The sequence below is a fragment of the Helicoverpa armigera genome, chromosome 9 (genome assembly GCF_030705265.1).
Source record: "Helicoverpa armigera isolate CAAS_96S chromosome 9, ASM3070526v1, whole genome shotgun sequence".
NCBI lineage: Eukaryota > Metazoa > Arthropoda > Insecta > Lepidoptera > Noctuidae > Helicoverpa > Helicoverpa armigera.
The window spans coordinates 611,440-633,390 of NC_087128.1; the positions used below are offsets into that span (position 1 = coordinate 611,440).

Here is a 21,951-nt window from a genome sequence, read left to right on the forward strand (position 1 = left end):
TGTAATTATAAAAACGATACAATAAATAAAATAGTACCAGTGCAACAACATTCCTTACATTTTAGAACGCACCATTATTTTCGGCGGTAAAACTGACAGAAGACTGGTCTGGACCTGAAGGTTGTGTTGTGATGTTTTGAAAACGTGAATCTCTGGGAAAGTAAATAGTCGTAAATACCTAAGCTACAAAAATGCCTGAAGTAATGATATGCGGCATACCAGTCACATTTCCATTTGAACCATATGAAGTTCAAAAGGACTACATGCAAAGAGTAATTGAGAGCCTTCAAAACAATACCAATGCCTTATTAGAATCTCCCACAGGAACCGGTAAGACTTTAAGCTTATTGTGTTCTTCATTAGCTTGGTTATTAGTTAAAAAGGCACAGTTACAGATGAATGCACAAGTCGGCAACTTTTCCGAGCATAGCACTTTCAGTGGGGCGCTAAAAGATACTCTAAAATCCGGAGCTGGTAAATCAAAGGATAGCGCGTCGTGGGGCATGCCAAAAATAATTTATTCATCAAGAACACACTCGCAATTGACACAGGCTATGCAAGAACTGAAGAGGTCCAGCTACAAACATGTTAAAGCCACTGTTTTAGGCTCAAGAGACCAAATGTGCATTCATCCAGAGGTTTCCAAGGAGACAAATAACATGAACAAAGTCCACATGTGCCAGTTGAAAGTAAAATCAAGAACCTGCTACTTTTACAATAATGTTGAATCAAAGAAAGAAGACAGGGCTGTGAGAGGTGATGAAATATTAGACATAGAAGACTTGGTAACTGTGGGAAAGAAACTTAAGTGCTGTCCATATTATTTATCAAAGGAACTTAAACAGGATGCTGATATTATTTTTATGCCTTACAACTACATATTAGATCCAAAATCAAGGAAAGCAAATGGAGTAGAGCTCCTCAATAATATTATTATTTTAGATGAAGCACATAATGTTGAGAAGATGTGTGAGGAGTCTGCATCTCTGCAGATTCGCACAACAGATGTTGCTTTGTGTATAGATGAGATCACACATGTCATGAGATCTTTTGGTGAGACAGCGGGGAATGAAGATCAAATGGATATGACTGTGGACAGTCAGCCCAAAGATTTTACTTGTGAAGATTTGTGTGTGTTAAAAGAAATTATGCTGGCATTAGAAAAAGCTATTGATGAGATTTCTGTGGGAAATGAAGGGAGTACATTCCCAGGTGGTTACATATTTGAGTTACTAGCCAAAGCTGAAATAAGGGACCATAATCAAATGGCAGTAATAACTATGATTGAGAATTTAATACAATACTTATCAACAGCCAGTGCTTCACCTTTCCAGCGCAAAGGAGTTGGTTTGCAGAAGATAGTGGATTTACTAAATGTTGTGTTTAGTGGAACTACTCATGCATATAAGGAGAGAGTCAAAATGTGCTACAAGGTTCATGTGCAAGTTGAGGATAAGAAGAATAAGAAAACTGATAGTTGGGGAGCTCTTAAAACTACCAACACTAAAGCTGCTGAAAGAGTTTTGAGCTACTGGTGCTTCAGTCCAGGCTTTGGAATGAAACAGCTAGTAGAACAGAATGTGAGAAGTATAATATTAACTAGTGGAACACTAGCTCCACTCAAACCTTTAACATCTGAACTGGGCATTCCAATAGGAGTTCAACTAGAAAACCCCCACATAGTAAAATCAAACCAAATATGTGTTAAAATAATGAGCCAAGGCCCTGATGGTGTCCAGCTAAATTCAAATTATCAGAACAGAGACAATCCTAAATACATTTCATCTTTAGGTAGAACTATTCTTAGCTTCTGCCGTGTAGTTCCAGATGGTCTGTTGGTATTTTTCCCATCATACCCTATCATGACCAAGTGTCAAGAAATGTGGCAAAATGAAGGAATCTGGTCAAGTATAAATAATATAAAACCAATATTTGTTGAGCCTCAGCGTAAAGATACTTTCAATGCTATAATAAGTGATTACTATAGTAAAATAAGTGATCCCAGTACAAAAGGAGCATGCTTCATGGCTGTGTGTAGAGGAAAAGTTTCTGAAGGCTTAGACTTTGCTGATATGAATGGCAGAGCTGTAATCATAACAGGATTACCATTTCCGCCTCTAAAAGATCCTAGAATTATTTTGAAGAAGAAATACTTGGAAGAACTTAGAACTAAAGATAAACAGTTCCTATCAGGTGATGAATGGTATTCTTTGGAAGCAACCAGAGCTGTTAACCAGGCTATTGGCAGAGTTATAAGACATCAAAATGATTATGGAGCAATTCTACTCTGTGACAGTAGGTTCAACAGTCCTAAATTGAAAAACCAACTATCTGCATGGTTGAGAGACCATATAAATGTATCAAACAAGTTTGGGGAAACAGTTGGTGAAATATGCAGGTTTTTCAAAAATGCTGAAGCTACTTTACCAGCTCCAAGATTAAAACCATTGCTTCCAAATGAATCTACATATTCAGATAAAGATTCTGGTCCAATTCATGTTAGTGGTGTTGCATTTCCAATAACTACTACTAGAGCTGTCTCAAAGTCTTCTGCTAAAAAGTCAGTTAGCCAATATCCAAATTCAAATGAGGTGTATGCAGATTTTTCTATGGACTTTTACAAAAATGCAAAAGCTTCTGCCTATGTAAATGAATTCAAGCCAAATACAACCAAGGATCTCTTTAGTGCTATAGATCAAAATGATACACAGCAGACTTCAAGTCAGTCTTTAGTTACCATCCACAAGAGAGCTGCAGACGTCAGCATAGCTAGTAACATAGTCAAAAAGAAGAAGTTAAAGATCAAACCTTTTGGCTTTGAAGAGAATTTGAATGGTGAGAAAACTGAAGTACAAACAAAGCCAGTTGAAAAGGTTCCTCCAGAATCATTAATAGACTTTGTGAAAGAAATAAAAGTGCTCTTACAGGCTGAACAGTATAAGGAATTCCAATTATCCATTTCAGCTTACAAGAAAAGTGGTGACTATGAAGTGTTTTTGAAAATTCTATGTAATTTATTTAGAAATAGTAAAATGTTGTATTTATTCAAAGGTATGAAGAGGTTTCTGAAAGAGGAGCATAAGGCAACCTTTCAAGAATATTGTGATAATGTTAATTTAGATAGCTAATAATAATGTAAGGCTAATTTATTTAATGACATAAAATTTAATAAAATGTAACTAATTTGTGATAAAATAAATAAAAATGACTATAAATAAACGCTATTCTTTATTACCTAATTAAAAATAATCAACTAGTACACATTTTTGGGGGCTTCATTGATCTTACTGGCGATCTCAACAGAGTTTATTCTCAAAACAGTTTGTGGTGCCCGCTGGAAGTTGATTCTCATGAACTGCTTCCTCCTCTTCTTTTTGAAATGTGTTCTTGTGTGGGACAGGCCTTTGGAAATGACAGTGGCCGTCACGTCAACCAGTCCCGGTTGTACTATAGGCCGGCCAATTAGAGAAAAGTCTTTGGTACCAGCTAAGAGAACCTTGTCGAGTTTTATCCTATCTCCAATAGTAGGAGGCCAAAAGCCTTCTACAACTAACAGGTCTCCATCAGTTACACGCCACTGTTTACCCAGTAAGTGAACAATAGCGAAGTTTCTTGATGCATTGTTTTTGATGAGGTTATTGCACTCTGCGATCACGTCCTTCGTGGTTTCTGGGACCGTTTTGGACTCTACAGGAGCCAGAGTAGTTGCGAGTCTTGATAGGATACCCGCTGAAAGTTTATGATAAAAATTGTTTATGTAATTACAGAACACTCATATTACTCAGATTTTAATATGTACACAATAATTCGCAAATTACCTTGTCCTGCATTGAATACATTGGCGAGTCTTTGCAAGCCCGCTCTGAACAGGGCCATTATTGTCTGATATTAGTATTTCTTTGTAGAGTTAGCTCTTAATTTGAATCTTAACAAAACATTTCCTCATAACCTAAAAATGTACGCAGCGCAACCACAGATGAAAAATATTTTGAGTGACTTGACTGTCATCCTGACATCTTAATTTACGTTCGGAAAATTAATCTTTTACTGCATTTGTTTTTTTTTTTTTTTTTTATAAATAAAAAGAAGCAGCCTGTAGGAATCATGGAATAATGATGGAACTCAACCAAATCAGTTAAAGTGAATCATAACGAGGAGCCTAATTTAATTAGAATTTTTTGGTCCAGACTCCGGATAAAGATGGCGTAAGCGATTAGTACCTTACGTACACAAAGTGGGGTCTGTCTTACACTGTCCGAAATAATGTGAACGAGAATCGGAAGATGGCAGTTTTTAGAATGAAGTATAAAATTATTTAATCTTCTTGCAAAAACTATTTGAATGGGTAATGGTTATGTTCATAGCTGGACGAAACAAGAAGATGGCTAGGAATGCATAAGTCCTAGAAAAATGTCGGTGTCAAACAAAATCGGCCCTTCCCGGGCCATTTACCTATATTTAAAATGGAACGCATTTTTGACTTCGGACATCCATGGAGCGTACTACCCACTCTCCGATACTTGCAATAGTTGGTCGCGTGGTCTTGTACCTATTTCAGTTTCAGATAAAATCGTGGACGAATGGGTACCTACACCTACAGAACCATGGCGGAAACATTGTTATTCGATATGCTACAATTCGATATGTTCGAATCTCTTTGAGCCGTTGAGTAATCATCGAATCTATAATCATCAAATACTGGAAATGCTCCGATTAGATTTTTTACAATTCAACTTCGGTTTGCCGCCTTTTTTCATATAAATCGTCTATATAAATCGTCTATATTTTTCATATATATCTCCGGCTTTTCCTGTAAAAATAACTTAGAATATTTTGGTGCACCTAATATGTATTTATCATTCTTGTGCGAATATCACGGAGCAAAAAATATTGGGTACCTATGCTGTGCGAATTGTGAGTAGGTACGTTGGGATTTGCAAAAGAAAAAGAGGTTTGGGTTTAACGTACATACGTGATCATTAAATACCGAAAAAAGTAATCTGCATTCAGTACGTGAGCGGAGCGCAGAAGTGTATTGAAGCTGTCAGGGCAAAGTTCGCGGTAATGCGCCCAATGACATCCACGGCTTACGTTGATCCCTCAGCAGAACGCTTTATTTATTATTCTAGGTCCAAACTTTCTGCAGCCGTCTTCTGACGGATTACGCTGAGGTCTCAGTAAATTCACGTCAGTCACATAAAAAAATCCAGCTCTGTCCGTAGCTACGAGTTACTTGATACTTCAGTCCTTCGTTCGTACGGTTCCGACGCGGTTCGGGAGGCTTCGGCGGCGTCTGGGGCGCGTTGTCATGGCAACGGGCGGGCACGCGGCGCTCTCGGCACAGCGGCCGCAGCCGAAAATAAACACGAGAGCGACGCCTCGCGGACTTGTTGTGGAGCAAGGGGACACGCCACTAGGGCGCTACGGGGGTGTGCGTCGGGTGACGTATGTAATTATCGTTTCAGGTTTCACCGGAGACGTATTGGATTATTCCAATGGGCTTTTATGTCCCCTATGGTTTGTATTTTAGATTTTGGAAGATATAGGTACGTTCTACTACAGGTTTTCAGAATAAGGCGTGGGGTTGCAATGTTCGCTAGCGGACGAAGGTGGTTAAATAGGGATCGCGGGATTGTTTGCATTACGTCGACGGAATCAGTTAGAAGCGAGTTCTAACGCGGGATTTTCCAAGAAGCGTACAAAGTTGCCGGGGAAGGCTCGGCCGTTCCCGCACGCTCTCGGTCGCGGCCTGGGGCGGGGGTGTGCGAGGCTCGGGCGGCGCGGAGAGGCCGGTGCGCGCGCACGGCTCTCGCGTCAGTCGCTGGGCGGCGCGCGGCCGGCTCGCGGTCGATAGCTGCACGCTGGCACGGGCACGGCCATGTTGCGCGACGCGTGCACGCGCGAGCGGCCTCCACGCGCTGCCGAGTGAGTGAAGTGTTGTGGTGTGGACACCGGCCCCTTCCCCGCGCCGCCACGCGCGGCAGCGCCGCCTCGAGCTTTCGGTCAGTATCAAAGGCCAGTGATAGTGAGTGTGCGGCCCCGCCGAGCCGGCCAGCGGCCCAGCACCCAGCACCACCTGCGGCAGGCGCCAGGCATGCGCTGCCGACGCCTCATTGAAAACAGATCGTTTACACGGTGCGATTCGATTCGTGAATATTTACGGGTGAATGCGCGTGACGTTTAGGTACGGTGTACACACGTCCTCAATTTGAGCTGGGTTTCGTGACCCTTATACCTATGATATACATAATACAGACCGAGATAGGATTGTAAGGTTAGGATTGTGGGCCCTGATTACGCGCGAAGAAATCCAATAACGTGTAGGGGTGCAATATAAATGTGTAAGACCAGGTGTGTGCTCAACAATATAGAGCAAATAGTTTTTAATTAATTTCGAGATAACATCTTGAATTAAAGGCAATATTAGTAAAGTTTGTCCGAAACTAGAAGCGCCGGGAGAGCGTGGGGAGCCTGATATCTTCATTTACATTTATAGGTACGGTGAACTACGCAAGGTATAGGTATGTAGCCCTTCGTAGCCTTTTGTAGCAGTTCGTAGCGCGGCGTAGCACCGTAGCACTGTAGATGAAGTTAATGTTCGTCGTAGCTGAATTAAAGCTGTCGGTAACATGACTGGCATTAGCCCGGTTACACGGGAAAATAAACTGGAAATGCTGGTTATACCGGCAATCACGTGGACTTTTTACTATACAGGTATCGCAGAAAAAAATATTTTTACTACCCTTTCTATCGTTTTGGAAATCTCAGTTTTCTTGATATTCCTTCAATTGTTCATTACTTCTTCAGACGTTGTTATACTCAATAGTGTGAAATATGGGGATCAGTACAGCACATTTATACCAATAAAATTTAATTCGAATGGGTTTTAGTAAAGTTCAAAACGTGTGCCGATTTTAATGTGACCTAATTACATTGAGCGCATTTTTTGTATCAACCAACTATTGCTTATGTACTTAAACCTAATGATAAGTAGTCCAGTAGTCCAAAGCGTTATACCCACTCACAGGCTTTCCATGTCATGCCCGTTCTTCTCCATAGGAAGCTACTTTTGGAATGGGCAACTAGAATCAAACTTATTTATAATTTTGACGTTCATAAGTGCTTGTAAAGGCCTACATGAAATAAATGATTTGATTTGATTTGAGCGTTCTCTAAATACCTTCAGTTTTATGTTCTTCTAAATGTTGAGTTGATGAGTTTGAGAAGGTTGTATGCGTAAACAGGACGACATTATCGGAAGCCACGTGACGAGGGACCAATCAATCGCTATAAATAGAAGTACCAATCAAAAGCCTTCATCTTTCATAACCTATAGACTGGGAGACTTGTAAGAACTTGTCGTAGAAAAGATTTTTTCTTGAATTAGTAAAATACAAGGTGTTGATTTGCATTTGTGCCATACTTCAGGAGGAGGACATAAAATACGTAAATAATCGATTGGAATTACAGTTAACGGGAAATAGTTAATATTCGCTGCTTTTTATGTCATTGTAATGTCATAGTATTTCAGAAATAATCCAATTTTATGAATGAAATTCATGAGTGATCGTTGCGAATGCTTTGTGTTTGCGTTTGTCTGAGGGCGCAGCACAGTTTTGAGGCCAGTAACACACGCGCCGAGTTTGAAAACGGGTAGTTGGCATTGACAAATTTCCGAAAAAAAATTAAAATCAAAAATTTTCGTATCAATTTTTTTGTTGATTTGGGTTGAGAATCATTAGTATAATTACGTCCTTGACTATGGCACTAATGCAAATCAACAGCTTGTATAAACTTAAAATTTGTGATTGGGGTAGTGGAGTTTCTAACCTCTTGTTTTTGCATAGATTGATCACAACCTATAACTCTGTAATATTTCCATTTTATAAAAGAATCGTTTTCTTTTAATGGACTAATACAGTTACAAAAGTGGCCTATTTAATTCGACTGGTTAACAGTAAAAATAATAAACCTCAGTGGTAGATACACAGTTCATCTTAAAAAACTGAATAAGTATAAGAATCCATAATTTTTGTTCATAAATAACGAAGACTGCTTCAAAAAGAATCTAAAGGCAAACGTATGAACTAGCATATGAGAGAAAAAAATATAAAAAAGTATCATTTTGACATTACGCATGAGTATTTCTCGTAGCACGCTACGTGTTATTGCCGACTACGGTGCTACGAAACGCTACGAAACGCTACGACACGCTACGAAATATTAGCTACGAGAGCGAGCGTTATTCGAAATAAATATTATTAGTACTCGCCGGGGATTTAGAGTTGTTATACGTTAAGGATTTATTTCTGAAAGTAGTAAAATATTCTCTAGAGGACGAAATAAATCTTCATCTGCGGTGTCTTTTAAGGAAATGACAACTTAACGATATTACTGTCCTATCAAAATTATTTGAAAAGATTAAACCGAATTGGTATTTTATACGGCTATCGTCTATAGCCTGATTGTCCGTGGAAGATTTTTATTTATTCATCAGTTTTATATGGAGAACTGAAACTAAACCGAATTTATGTATTTGTTATAAATTGTATGGAAAAGGTAAAATTTTTGGAACTAGCCAATCCGTGCGAGACTTCTACGAATGAATTTGTACTGGAACTAAATAGAATAAAAAATATGTTGAAACGTCAATAAAAAGCTAGAGCAAAAATCAAGAACTAGCAATTTTGATGAATCTAGTAGTTAGAACACAAACAGTTTCATGATTTAGGAAACAGGCGCACTGAGGTATCACGTTGGGTTTGCTGTTAGAAAACTCGTAGTATTGGCTCTTCTTAATTATAAAATCTGTACCCTATCATTAGGATATAACATAAACTCTCTGCTGGCAAGTTAGTTCATCACCAGTTCTTCTTTCCAGCCAAAACACTGGAAGGTGGTGAAATTACTTACATTCTTCAATAAAAAAAGTCACTAACTCTCATAACTTTCTCCCATTCGTTTCTTCCAATCACATACTTAACTCGGCATCTTGTATCAGTACCACGACATGCAAATACGACACATTGACACAGAATGGTCCACATAAACCATATCCCGACACCGCACTATAAACGCGAGTGAGTTGTAAAACCTCCATCCCTCACCGCCCGTGATTTATTGAGCGATAATTTGTGTATTGAGCGATTATTTTTTGGATCCAACGATATTTTTGTATTCGTCGAATGACGAGTATTGACGAAATAGCGGTAATTTGCCGTAATTTGTTTGATGTCTCATTTAAAATTTTATTGCTGACGGATATTTCGTAGTGATATGAGAGATCTGTCTGATATAGTTTCGTAATTTAATTCTGCTGGTTTCATCTGCATGTAAATTGATGATTGATAGGTGTGTGTGATTTTAAAGCAACTCTTTGTAAGGAAAAATATGAGTATATGCATATTATTTTTATTTTGCGCAAATTTTGAAATCTGAAAACTGGGACTTTTCTGTATTTCCTTTTCTGAATTCTCTTTTTAATAAAAACATTTAACATTAGGTTTCAATTTACATTGAATCATATATCAAAGGTTCATCAGCAACTAAATTCTGGGACATTCCATGATTTTCATTTAAATGCGTTATGCTGGAATAATTTGTGATAATAATCAAATATAACGTGATCAACAAATGGTTCCGCAGAACAATATAAATCATCCATCGGAAGGATCCATTAGTTCAATTGTTTTACGGATCAATTTATACGTGGTGTTTAGTGTTAGAGTATTTCCGTTGAATAGACATATTAATTATTAATTTATTTATGGTGTAAATAGTGAAACATATGTACGTCAAACCTATAGAAAGATAGAAAAGGTGTCCATGGAATTTTTTGAAGTTTTTTTCCATGAGACCGACTGTTATACTCAGTGGAACCATTTACATTAGTCTATTTGTCTTTTAATCTTCTATCTCATAGGAATCTTTAACTTTGACAAATAGTTGAGTACAATGAATAGTAGCGTCATTTGGTTCTTGCAACATTCTTTGCGTGGCATACATATTTCAAAATATGTATGATATCACTATATTTGATTGTTGTTTTACATCTAGATCGCACGGGCTTTCGTATGCTTTTCCTAGTACCACGTAGCTTTAAACTCTTGAGTAGTAAGCAAACCGATACGGTTACATTTTTACAGTCACACTGTTAGATAGATATTGTCACAGTATCATCCTGAATAACATCTAGGATAGGGTTCAAGACATTTTTTACTTGTACGAACTACATTCCCCTATGACACAAGTAATAACATGAGGAACTAGGAATATCACAAACATGTATTATTATAGCACAGCAGTCGGGCCGTGGCGAATCGATGCCGATTCCTTGCCAAGCGAAGCAGATATTCTTCGCTGACCATTCAGATCTGCTCACTTCGGACACGCTTCGAGTGAAACACCTCGTTTATGTAATAAGGGATAAGGTGTTATGTAGTGTGTATTCGACAATTCGAGCAGTTTGCCTCTCATATTTTTTAACTGGGACTAATAAATAACTATGTATTTACATGCCGCATAGTAAATGAAACATTTCTAGTTATTCTTTTGTTTTGTTAGTCTAATCATTGTTTCTGTAATATAGGTCAATAGATCATAAGGATAAGCAATGTGGCGCAGTTGATCCTTCGATGGGTGACTACCAATGTCATAATGAGTTTGGCCGTGTTTTGGAAGGCATATTCAATTGGTTTAAACATCTTTTTCGGTCGTGGTACCCTAACTTGTGATGCGTGTACAATTGGTTTTATAAAAGTTGGTAAACCTTCCAGGAAAATTTTTGAGATATTATTTTAAATAATTAATTCGTAAAAACAACTTCTAAACGAAACAATCCGTAATCTAATTCCCAACAGCCGTTAAATTAAACATCGGCAATGATCGGCACACATCGGCTATCTTCGGGTTAACTATACCATTCGCGAGGCTTTATATAAGCGTTTTATGTTTAGTTAATTTGTTTATTAGGGATAAACGTTACTCGCGGGGACTATATATGCTATCGGACACAGCTATCCGTAACCGGGGATTAAAATAAAGGCCTGTTAACCCACTGCTGGACAGGTTATTTCATCCTCCTCCGAGCCTTTTTTCCCAAACTATGTTGGGGTCGGCTTCCAGTCTAACCGGATTCAGCTGAGTACCAGTGCTTTACAAGAAGCGACTGCCTATCTGACCTCCTCAACCCAGTTGCCCAGGCAACCCGATACCCCTTGGTTAGACTGGTGTCAGACTTACTGGCTTCTGACTACCCGTAACGACTGCCAAGGATGTTCAATGACAGCCGGGACCTACAGTTTAACGTGCCATCCGAAACACAGTCATTGGTGTCTAAGATATACTTAGACACCAATGACTCATTGGTCATTGGTATCTAAGATATACTTAGACACCAATGACTGTGGACACTGTGTGTTGCTGGACAGGTTATTTATAAATGAATAATTATAATATTTTTTATGAAATCATTTTGTTTTTAGGTTAACTGATATTTGTCCACAGCTGGTCAAATAAGGCATAAATATGTAATCTTGATGGCCACACATCTGTACCTAGCTATAAAGAAATCTGTATAATATTACCTTTACGCAATTAGATTATATACCTACACAGCTATTTAATAACTTTAAAAATAGGTTAGGCTGTACATAAACATACATAATTAACTGCCGATTTATCATATAAAAATAAACAGAAATTCAAACATTTAACATTTCCCTAACGCGTAGGTTTTATTCGCTAAAACAATTAGAGATTTGTTTATCGAAGTTTGCTGTGTAAACGTAATTGCCATTTCGTGGGCTTGTTGTTGCGGGCTTAAAGTACCCCTGAGTATTGTTTGACCCTTCTATGGGGGTCAGTTTGTAAATATATGTCTCAATACGGGATATGAGATTTTCTCGTTTGTAGGTTTTGTTTTTACATTGGTGATGTTACTTAGGCTTGTATGGAAAATAGGCAACCAGTAACCGAGAAGAAAATTGAATGTGGGTACCTTTTATTGATTGTATCCGTATCAGCACTTGTAAGATCAATGCTTAATTTAATTAATAAACTATCTGCAATTTATGAAACATTTTATCACAGCTTTTACTAGGGATAGGATAAGGATATGATATAATAACTAGAGATTCTTAGGCGTTAAATCCATGAAATTAAAAGTATATTTATTTTTCTAAATGTAACGAGGTTTGAGCTTGTATCTTATGGCAAACAAGCAGAAATAAGATCCTTTTAAATCTTGCAAGAAAAATCTATTGCCAACCTAAATATAGCAGGGCTTCATTACCAACAACATGATAGTAATTTCTTACAATTGCAGAGGCTCGTGAGGTATCTTAGGCCTCCGAGTGAAAGAGGTCTAAGTGCTTTGCGCCATAGCCACGCCCACTGACAGAGGTGAACGGCTATTTTTGTATACCTTAATGGTTTATTTTCACTATAGACTTATGTATTTGTACGTGGTTTTGGAGAAATACGTGGATATGAAGATGTTAAGGTTATATTTATGTGTACTGTAAAAGTAAATTTGGTAGTGAGTGGTATAATAGTTTCAGAAATGGTGCTCAATAAGTTTGGTGAAGTAAATGTTGTGATGTTTATATAAATTGCAAAAGCAGTAGATTTTGGTATACAAAACCGTTTTTGTAAACGTTACTTTGATGTATAAGATGAAATAAAAATCATCATGATCGTATCAGGCTATTGCCGTCCACTGCTAAACATAGGCCTAATAAGCGTCAACCGTCCCAATAACATTAAATGAGGTCAATTACATGCGTTAAAATTGAAAAAAAACATACACTATTCAAAAAAGGTGTAGTTTTATACACTGGACATTATATGTAGTTGTGCCCTTAAAACTCTGTCCACAAAACCGCAATTCTTATATTATTTTAAGTCTGAAACAACGCGAATGCAACGTGTCTCTAATTGGTAAATCAGTGTGAACACATGTCGTGAAGCCAGGGTTTCCTCGCTTTGTTTAAAGAAAGCTGTTTCTTGCAAATGAATGGACATCCGGTCCTTCTAATCAGAACCACCTGTGATTGTACCGGAAAATATGCTTCTTTTAATTTGTTTTTTAGTCTGTATATAAAGTCGGTATATAAAACAGACATCGGTGCACGGTTTTTCTTGTAAGTTCATAATATAATTGATATATGTGTATGGTATTCTGTGAATAAAGATAGCAAAGATTTCTGTGCATGGAATTAAATATCATTATTATTTTGCAAGAATACCCCTCTAAAAATTATGACCTATATTTTTTCCCTTACACTGTAGCTCACAAAAATGATTCAAATCTTCTCCCAACTCTAAACTGCCCTACATCTTAACACATAAAAAAAAAAAACAGAACTCAATCAGAACTTATCAACGACCAACATATGAAACGTCAACCAAGTAGGTTACACGAACCTTCCGCATCAGCCGCCAATGCCAGACGCGTTCGAAAATTTTTTTTTTTAAGTTTCAGCTGGCTTGCGTCACTGGGGGTGTGAGTGGTGACGTCACGAGGGGAAGTAGACCGCGGGAGGGTTGTCACGCCCCCTGCCTCACTGTTACGTGGTCTCGGTTTGACAGCGAATTGTAACGTCATGTTGGACTGTTGGATTGCGTAATTAGTGACGTTTTTTAGGTAGGTAGTTTTGCATCTGTCATCTGATGTTGTTAAGAAAGAGAAATTAATTAGTTTTTTTTTGTGATTTAATTTAGTAGGTGTTATTGGTATCAATGTAGATTGAGTTTTGGGGATAATTTTCATAAAGAAGAATAGAAATGAAGCTAAAAAATTTAATACCATGCTAACCGACCCTGTGGGTAGATATCGTGATATTAATTATTATATTATAGCCTGTGACGCCTAACTAAACTGAGCAATTACAAAAAAAACTAAACAATCCATTTGTCCTCATAACTATGATTAAAACAAAAAATTCCAACCATTCTATCTCACATACCCTCTTCAAAAATGTAATTTTACATATAATACATAATATAGCACAAACAAACATAACCTCCAGTCTAACCAAAATAAAAGCTCTTTAAATAGCCGCGTGCAGTTCACGGCTGCTCTCGCTGGAGGCCGCGGCTGCATTTAGCCTCCAATGTTACTCAGGACCTGGTGGGGTTACGGGCACGTATTTACAGGCTTATTGATAACTTGAAGAACTCGCAGTTTCTTTAGTTTTTCTGTGGGGTGGGGGCTAATGTTGTTTTTGATGAAGCAGTTTTTTTATGAGCTATGTATTTAAGGGCTCTTAAAAATATGGTAATTTGTATTTTTTCGCAGAAGACATTTTTCTTATTCATTTTCCAAGAATTTGAATATGAGTCACTCTTAGAATGTCCTAACACAATCTCTTTTATCATTCATACAAAGTTATATAACTTGAATTTGAAAATAAAACAAGAAACTATTGTACCACAGTAGATATCGAAACATACATGCACATACATATTCTACATGCCTTTATCGATAGAACACTTCATTAATACCTTTATTCAGAGTCTACAGGTCACGGTTTCACTTTCACTGCAAAGCGCGAGTGGTTCATTTCCCAATATAGATAATGCAGTCACTAGTCCAAGGCCTTGTTTCTACACTGAATGGACGAGCTATTTTCATACTTGAACTATTTAATATGATCGTATCAACCCTATAACATACTAAATATGTCTTAAAGTAAGCGGAAAGCGCTTATTATATCAATGAGCTCGCAAACCAAGGTCACGCTACGGCGTAGCTGCCGTAGCACGCGTAGCAAATTAACGATTATTTCGTAGCGATCATGTAGCACGCTACGACACGCTACGACAATTCTCTTTTGGTTTTGAAAAAGTGAGTGTCAACTCACTTTATTGACGTCTGACATGCAAACTAGTGTGTGAAACATTGAAATAAAGTGATTATGATTTCAGTTAAATTGTTTCTTTGCACTCCGCGGCACGCGATACGGTCTATTATGAAACATAACGTTTTGCGTGCAGAAAAATGTAGCAATCATTTATAGTGCTTTGTTTAAAACACGTTTAAACTTTTTGACCCACTTGCCAAAATACGTCTATGCAAATGAGCCAAAATACAAAGCTCTATTTTATAAGACTAACAAGTCTAGCAAACATTCATAGCAGAAGCTTAAACAAATTAAGATATGGCTTAATTAACGCGAAAACCCGGTTTTACGATGTCCCCGAACCCGTTTGAAATATAGCTTTTGCACGAATATTTTATAGTTAAATATCATTGTTTATTGCATTAAATTATGGCGTTTAGTTTCGCTAATTTGAATAATTATTATTCATCGGTTAATTTACGCGATTAAAAAGGAAATGGCCTCGAAGTGAGCAGAATCTCAATGAGGAGAGAGTTATGACAATAATATTGCTGAGTGACAATTGTATTTATATTTATGTAGTTGTTTTTATCGTCTCATCTTCAAGGAAGTCATACGCTACGTTATTCATGTTATTACTTCAATTTCAAATGCGATTAAGTTATGGTAATTGCTTACATCAAAACTTACGTTTAAGGGTATAGTATACATAGCTATTTATTTACCCTCCTTGCTATGGTCTTGTAAGAATTTTTGTAGGTGATATTATGTACATATTTTAGTGTATCTTCTACCATTTACGGTTTTTATTCCAACAGTAACCACATAAAAATCAAAACAGCTTACTTCATTTTTATTCCAACTTATTTTCCACCAACATCATAAAAGTTCACAGCAAAATCGTTACAGATTTTAAAGGCTTTCTTTTAAAGGCTGTAAAAACCAGATAGTTCTAAACGTGTTTCGTGATGGCTCGTGAATCTCAGATTTGCAGCATCAGCAGTTACTGATCTGCCGAACTGCCAACTATGTTGAGGTCGGCTTTCAGTCTAACTGGATGCAGCTAAGAACCAGTGTTTTACAAGGAGCGACTGCCCTATCTCACCTCCTCAACCCATTTTATCGGACAACCAATTAAATACCCGTTGGTAAGACTTTTGTCAGACTAACTGGCGTCTGACTGCCAAGGGTATTCATATATATGACTAGGATTTCCAGTTTATCGACACGGAAGAACTCATAATGACAAGATTGTCACCCATCCAAGGACTGACCGCGTCAAGACCGATCGATGCGCACGACTTTGACTTAACCGCGAGTTCTTCTAGAACGCATAAAAACCAGACAGAAAGTCTGAAAGGCTAGAAGTCACAAAGGCTGTAAAAACCAGTATAGTTCTAAACGTGACTCGTAATGGCTCGTGAATCTCAGATTAGCAGCATCAGCAGTAACTGAGGTCATGAATTTAGAATAGCAATCGTTGCAGGCAGTGGTGATGGCGGATCAAATGGCACGTTTGAGGCGGGCCATTTTGACCTGAGGTTTTGATGTTTTGGTAAAAGGGTTTATTTAGTTTAGGTAGTGGAAAATATAAGCTGTATTTTACGGATGGTTGAAATGTGATTAGGAGAAATTAAGATTGGTTATGGTACTTTTACTAAGCTGAAGTTACTGAAGATTTGTTTGCTTTGAAAGGATTAATCTCAGGAACTGCACGTTTGATTAGAAAAAAAACAGTGTTAAGTAGTATATTAATCGAGAGAAGCTAGATTCGTATTGCAGTCAATTTAACATAAAACACTGAATTCGATATGAATGCCAATTTTTTTTATTACTTTAGAACAATAGGTGAAGCACTCAGTCCCAATGTTTCCGTAGTTACTTTATTTATTATTTAAATAACAACGTTAAGGCACATAGTTCTCTAGTTACATACTAATTAATACACTAACATTCGCTAGTTTCGGAAACGAATAAATCATAATAACTGTTAATTGAAGGGTGAACGGAAAATGATTTAACCTGCGTTTCTGCGGTTTCCATCGATATCGCATCTTAATGGCTAAATCAGAGGGTAAGATTAATAAGTTAATTTAAATTGATAGACGTTCATAATTCACTCGGGACCAATTTATCTTAAGTGGGTACTGAAATTTTAAAATACCTTGAGTAATGGAGATTGCAATATTCTAATCATGATAAAAAAGGTAGGAAAAATTGCTGGTATTCCAATTTTTCTGCGTGTTTATTAACTGCGTCTTAAACCTTTTTGACATGAATTAAGTTCTCCTTCAGGACATTACAAACCCTGCCAAAACTCAACAGAAAATCAAAACTATATTTGTGACAACAACAAGACTCAACTTCTGACTCAAAGCAGTTCTATTATAACACATTTACAAGGAGACAAGATAACTTGAAAGTCTTCAAAAACTAGCGAGGTTCTTCAACAACTGAATATGTAAAGTTGTATTTATTCGACGAGACACGCTTGGCTGTGGTCAGAAATATTCCCATATACAATGGTTGGGTACGTGCGGTCCGTGATTCAATGTGGTCGCCCAGAGTGGCGATGCTTTCACATTTTCCTTTTAAATGTAAAAGTATTGAGGTACTCGTATTTTGTAGTTGCTTTCAAGATCTGTTTGCGGATATTTGTGGTTTAAAACTATTGGAATTGTTTTTATTTACGTATTGTTTCAGTATTGTGAAAAATGCTAGCGGCCATTTCATTTCATTTCGCCTTCTAAAGGATTTAAGCAGGCAATGCTAAAATAATCTGAATCTTCCCTTTTGTAACGAAAACGTAACAAACTCACATTCACATAGAGAAATATATGTGCGGGAATCTGACCCATGTCACGAAGTGTCTATCAATCACGACTTTGCCAAGCATGGCGCATCTGTTGGCGCGACATACTAAGCGACAGTAGTTTAATTGCGAAAAGAGCTCACTAAACACGGCCCGCATTGCGGTTACCATTGGTACTTGTGTAAAACTGTTTGCAGCTCACCGTGTACAAATTTGCTTTGATTAACGAAAGTAATAAGGTTGTAGCAGGCACTCTATAATGAACAGCTTCATCTCAACGAAACAGCGGCCATTTTTCTAAACTCCAAACTTGATAAGAGGCGAACGAGTGGCCGCGTGGCCCAGCATCACCGCTCTGCCTTTTACGCGACACTTTCGCTTCAATCCGTCGCCCGGCGTCCGCGACCAAGAATCCACTCGACGACCGACCAATTTAAAGCGACCTTCGCAAGTTCGCGCTCCCCCCCTCTGTTGTATCATTTGATCTGTGCAGCGGGAGGAGAGGGAGGTTCATTGATTCTGGTTTGAAGAAGAGGTTGTCTGATAAGGCGGCCCTCCAGCGATGCTCGCCTTGAAGTTGTAACGTACTGTCTTTGATAATGGATCTGAAAGGTTGCGGTACAATCGAGTTAGGCGCCGTGCACACTGTTATAGGCTGTCGATGTATATACCTATATCTGGATATAAGATGGCGCCGTTGTATTAACGTTGGTTTCATTGTCGTTTGTTAGGTCGGTTTTAAACCCAAATTGAATTCATGTTACAAAGCAACGAATTCGAGAGATGTGTCATTATTGAAATTCTGTAGTAATAGTTAGACATAAGTGCGCCATAGGTCGTAGGTTCTCAGTAGCCTGAAATAAAAAAAGAACCTTAAAGTACATTCCATAATCACGGAATAAATCAACTGCAGTACTTCCTTGTAGAAATACTTAAAGCATTACTTATTTAACTGAGTTCCTTCACAAAGACTAGAACTACAACATGTTACCTAACCACGGGCTGCCAATTCAAAACTACACTACATTGCAAACAAACAGGGCAACTAGTCGCGGCTGAAGCTCGGTGAGTCATTAAATATGCACCGCGACACACAGCCATTCAATTTATAATTAATCGAATTCCCCCACCAAGTCCCGATGTCGCGCTTTGATTGGCTACTGTCGAAGTCTATGTGGTGACTTCGAAGATTTGAAGTCTTTATTACTCTAAATCAAAATTCATTAATCGTTATTGAAACTTGCCTGCAAAGCATCACTTTTTGAACGTCAAAAATAAAAGACAGCCCCCAAAACGCTAACTCTTCTCCACTCCCTATATGGTTGTAATTTGCCTTTGTAGGTTTGTTACGTTGTCAGGTACATTAACAACATTATCCTGAATTACTTACCATAGTAGTTTTTGCACAGAAATCAGTACTCATATAAAAGACAATTAAAGCAAAATCAATAGGTACACATAAACACTCATTCCGTGGTTCCTTTTACTAGCAGTAAGACTTAATCAAACCTTTCTCAGAATAATACTATTTAATTATCAAACAATGGATGTGCCAAAGAAACCCAACCTCCGTCACGGGCAGGGCCAGGGGTACTCCATGACGCGTGCTCCCGGGGGAACCCATCCGTATTCCTCACTTCGAGTATTAAGAACGCATACTTTAAGTTGCCTATTCATGGGTATATGATATAGTTTAAGTTGTAAAAAATACCTACACTCAAGCCGCATTTAGTTGTAAGTATATAAAAACATACGAATTGAGAACATCTTCTTTTTGGAAACTCGGTTAAAAGTTATCAGTCGTCTTTAATACTCCAAGTGCTTTGTTTTAAGAAATATGTTAACTCAGCTTATGATACGCTTTTTCCAGTTAATTTACCAAAATATTAAACTAACTTAATGTCCCAACCGTCGTTATCAAGTTGATAGTTCACTTAACTTAATAAGGTCAATATTTCCATCGAGTCATAACTTAGAATACTTAACCTTTATTTTTCATTGACAATCACATTTCTGTTCATTCAATACGTAATAATTTCTGTCGACAGTTATCGCTCAGCGATTTGACTGCGATTCTAAATCGTGCAATGAATCGTTCAAGATCGCGATTGATCGCAGCGATTTGTCGGCCGCCCTGAGACGGCTTTACATAAAATTCGCTCACCCTCACTTGGGGAGGATACAATTTTGTACGAAAAATTGATTCAATTTGCGTATATGCAAAACGATTTTAGTTTCGTTCGCTCTCCGTGATATTGTCACGTGCATCTATTTTGTTTTCTCAATCTCTTTTCAAAGGTGTGCTCTCATTTTTGGATGGAAGGTTGGAAATGGGGCAAAGAGATATGCCATTGCATAAGATATGAGCTATAGTTTGAGAAATACGGAAAAATCCCGATATGATTTTGAATAATAGTGCGCTGTGGGTTGTGTTTTCAAAACTAGACCCTACTAATCAGGTGATGTAATATGAGGTTTTAAGAACTTAGTTTGTGCCCAGTATTAAGCAACTTTCGAGACCGAAAATATTGAAACATAGATATAAAACCACGGGTGAATTATTATAAAAATAAACGCAAATCGAATCAGAACAATGACGGAAGGCGTCGCATTAATATGTAAAAGATAAAAAAGAAATATTTCCTTTGCTAAGAAGTTGATGCGGAGTTAAGAATGAAGCCTGAAGGAATAAATATTACTTACTTAAAGTTTTATTCATGTAAATGTCGCAATTGAATTATTTATACACTGTTTAGTGAATGAGTGACGCGAGTTTCTTCACGTGCCTTTTGTTAAAACTATGTGAGACAAAACTGTTTATTTTAGCGCCAATATCCATTATGTATTAGACATAGACACTGAATTTATAGGAAGCTTTATATTTACGTGGTCAGCTGTCATTTGAACATCCTTGGCGGTCATTAAGGGTAGTTAGAAGTCAGTGGGTCTAACAACCAGTCATGCTAAGGAGTCTTGAGTTGCCTGGGTAACTGGGATGAGGAGGTCAGATAGGCAGTCGCTCCTTGTGAAACACTGGTAATCAGCTGTACCTATCCGGTTAGACTGGAAGCCACCCTAACCTAACATAGTTGGGAAAAAGCTAGGTAGATGATGATGATATTTACGTGGTAGGATTGTGAAGGAACCTCTTTTTGTGGGAAGTCGGTAAAACCAGAGTAAACAATTATTTCATCATTAATTTATCCATTACCAATAAAGAGTGAGAAATAATAACAAATTGAAATTTTCACTTTCATGTAGTTATTATAATATATTTATGTATAACCTATTCAAATAATACATTTGTTTAGCTTTGTGGAATTATACTCATTAATATAACAATAATTTCATATAACTAATTATTATTGTTGTTGATATAGTACGATTTTTGGTTGAGTTCTAGTAAACACAACAGACTTCAATACAAGCAGTATCTGTTACGTAGTTAATTCTGTAATTATTAACACAAGTATTGTGTAGAAATAACAATTAAACATACATAATCATATTGTAGTATATCAAATTGTGTTGTTGTATTCTGTATTCAAGTTCTTTTTGAAAACAATATATGCATACAGTATAATCGTTCATACGTATATAGTAATAGTGTGCGTTTCCCAAAATATATTAACGCGATTTTAATCACGTCAGAAGAAAGACGACCACTGCTGGAAAAAGGCCTCTCCCAAGGTTTGCTACTTTTCTCGATCTTCAGCAATCCGCATCCAATGTTCTCCGACCTTGTCCATATTAACTCACATTTGCTGAGCAAAGGGTGCAGCATTTTGCATTCAAAAAGTTTTCTCAAAGTGGGGATCGAATATATGTAGAACCTTACGCGTAACAGCCAGTAAAGACACTCAAAGCAAAGAAAAATATTGTCCACTGCGTGTCGATTTCACTGCCACTGCTGGGTCGTCTGGGACTTTCTCCATAGTCCGAAGGTCAGTGGTGTCCAATATTAACTTAGGAAGTATGACGTCACGAGGTCTTGAACTAAGCAGACGACGTGTTGCTCCCGAGTTTGTTGGGACACTTCTTGTTCGTACTCCTAGGCTAACACCAACTGAACTGTGGAGGTTTTTGTGAGCCTCATTGGTAAGGAAAAGGGCTGTGTTTGATAGAAATGTTATTTATGTTCATAGCATATCTAAGCATTGATGTTTTCTTTAGTAGAGGTGTGAAAACGCTAGACAGTTTAATCTATTTCTAAGTTGAGCTGCAGTCTAGTTAGGTTCTGTAATAATCCTCACAAATTAACGCTACTTTTAAGTCCAAAAAATAATCAACAAACTA

General features: G+C 37.5%; 3 protein-coding genes across 10 annotated transcripts in view; 2 read left to right on the plus strand and 1 right to left on the minus strand.

Annotated features, from left to right (window-relative positions):
* Positions 1 to 154: 154 nt before the first annotated feature.
* On the plus strand, positions 155 to 3,165 carry LOC110374886 (regulator of telomere elongation helicase 1 homolog). The gene has a single exon (XM_021332792.3). It carries the CDS (start codon positions 192 to 194, stop codon positions 3,126 to 3,128), a length of 2,937 nt encoding a protein of 978 aa, XP_021188467.3. The 5' UTR covers positions 155 to 191; the 3' UTR covers positions 3,129 to 3,165.
* Positions 3,166 to 3,211: 46 nt separating this feature from the next.
* On the minus strand, positions 3,212 to 3,992 carry LOC110374887 (large ribosomal subunit protein bL21m). Its single transcript, XM_021332794.3, has 2 exons — positions 3,819 to 3,992; positions 3,212 to 3,729 (listed from the first exon to the last, which is right to left on the minus strand). The coding sequence occupies exons 1-2, from the start codon at positions 3,874 to 3,876 to the stop codon at positions 3,254 to 3,256; spliced, it is 534 nt and encodes a 177-aa protein (XP_021188469.3). The 5' UTR covers positions 3,877 to 3,992; the 3' UTR covers positions 3,212 to 3,253.
* Positions 3,993 to 5,810: 1,818 nt separating this feature from the next.
* Positions 5,811 to 21,951, plus strand: part of Mmd (mind-meld) — a 425,901-nt gene continuing 409,760 nt past the window's right edge. For 6 of the 8 annotated variants that reach the window (XM_064036153.1, XM_064036149.1, XM_064036156.1 and 3 more), the window contains exon 1: positions 5,811 to 6,002. The gene's annotated coding sequence lies outside the window, so the exon portion shown is untranslated. Of the gene's footprint in view, positions 6,003 to 6,026; positions 6,185 to 21,951 lie in introns of those variants that run through there. The other 2 variants (XM_064036150.1, XM_064036151.1) reach the window with 2 other exon arrangements.

Excerpts from the sequence above, each read along its gene's own strand:
- LOC110374886 (XM_021332792.3), top strand. The coding sequence starts at position 192 with ATGCCTGAAGTAATGATATGCGGCATACCAGTCACATTTCCATTTGAA.
- LOC110374887 (XM_021332794.3), bottom strand. The coding sequence starts at position 3,876 with ATGGCCCTGTTCAGAGCGGGCTTGCAAAGACTCGCCAATGTATTCAAT. Across the intron at positions 3,730-3,818 it reads TGTATTCAATGCAGGACAAG|CGGGTATCCTATCAAGACTC; the intron begins GTAATTTGCGAA and ends ATAAACTTTCAG.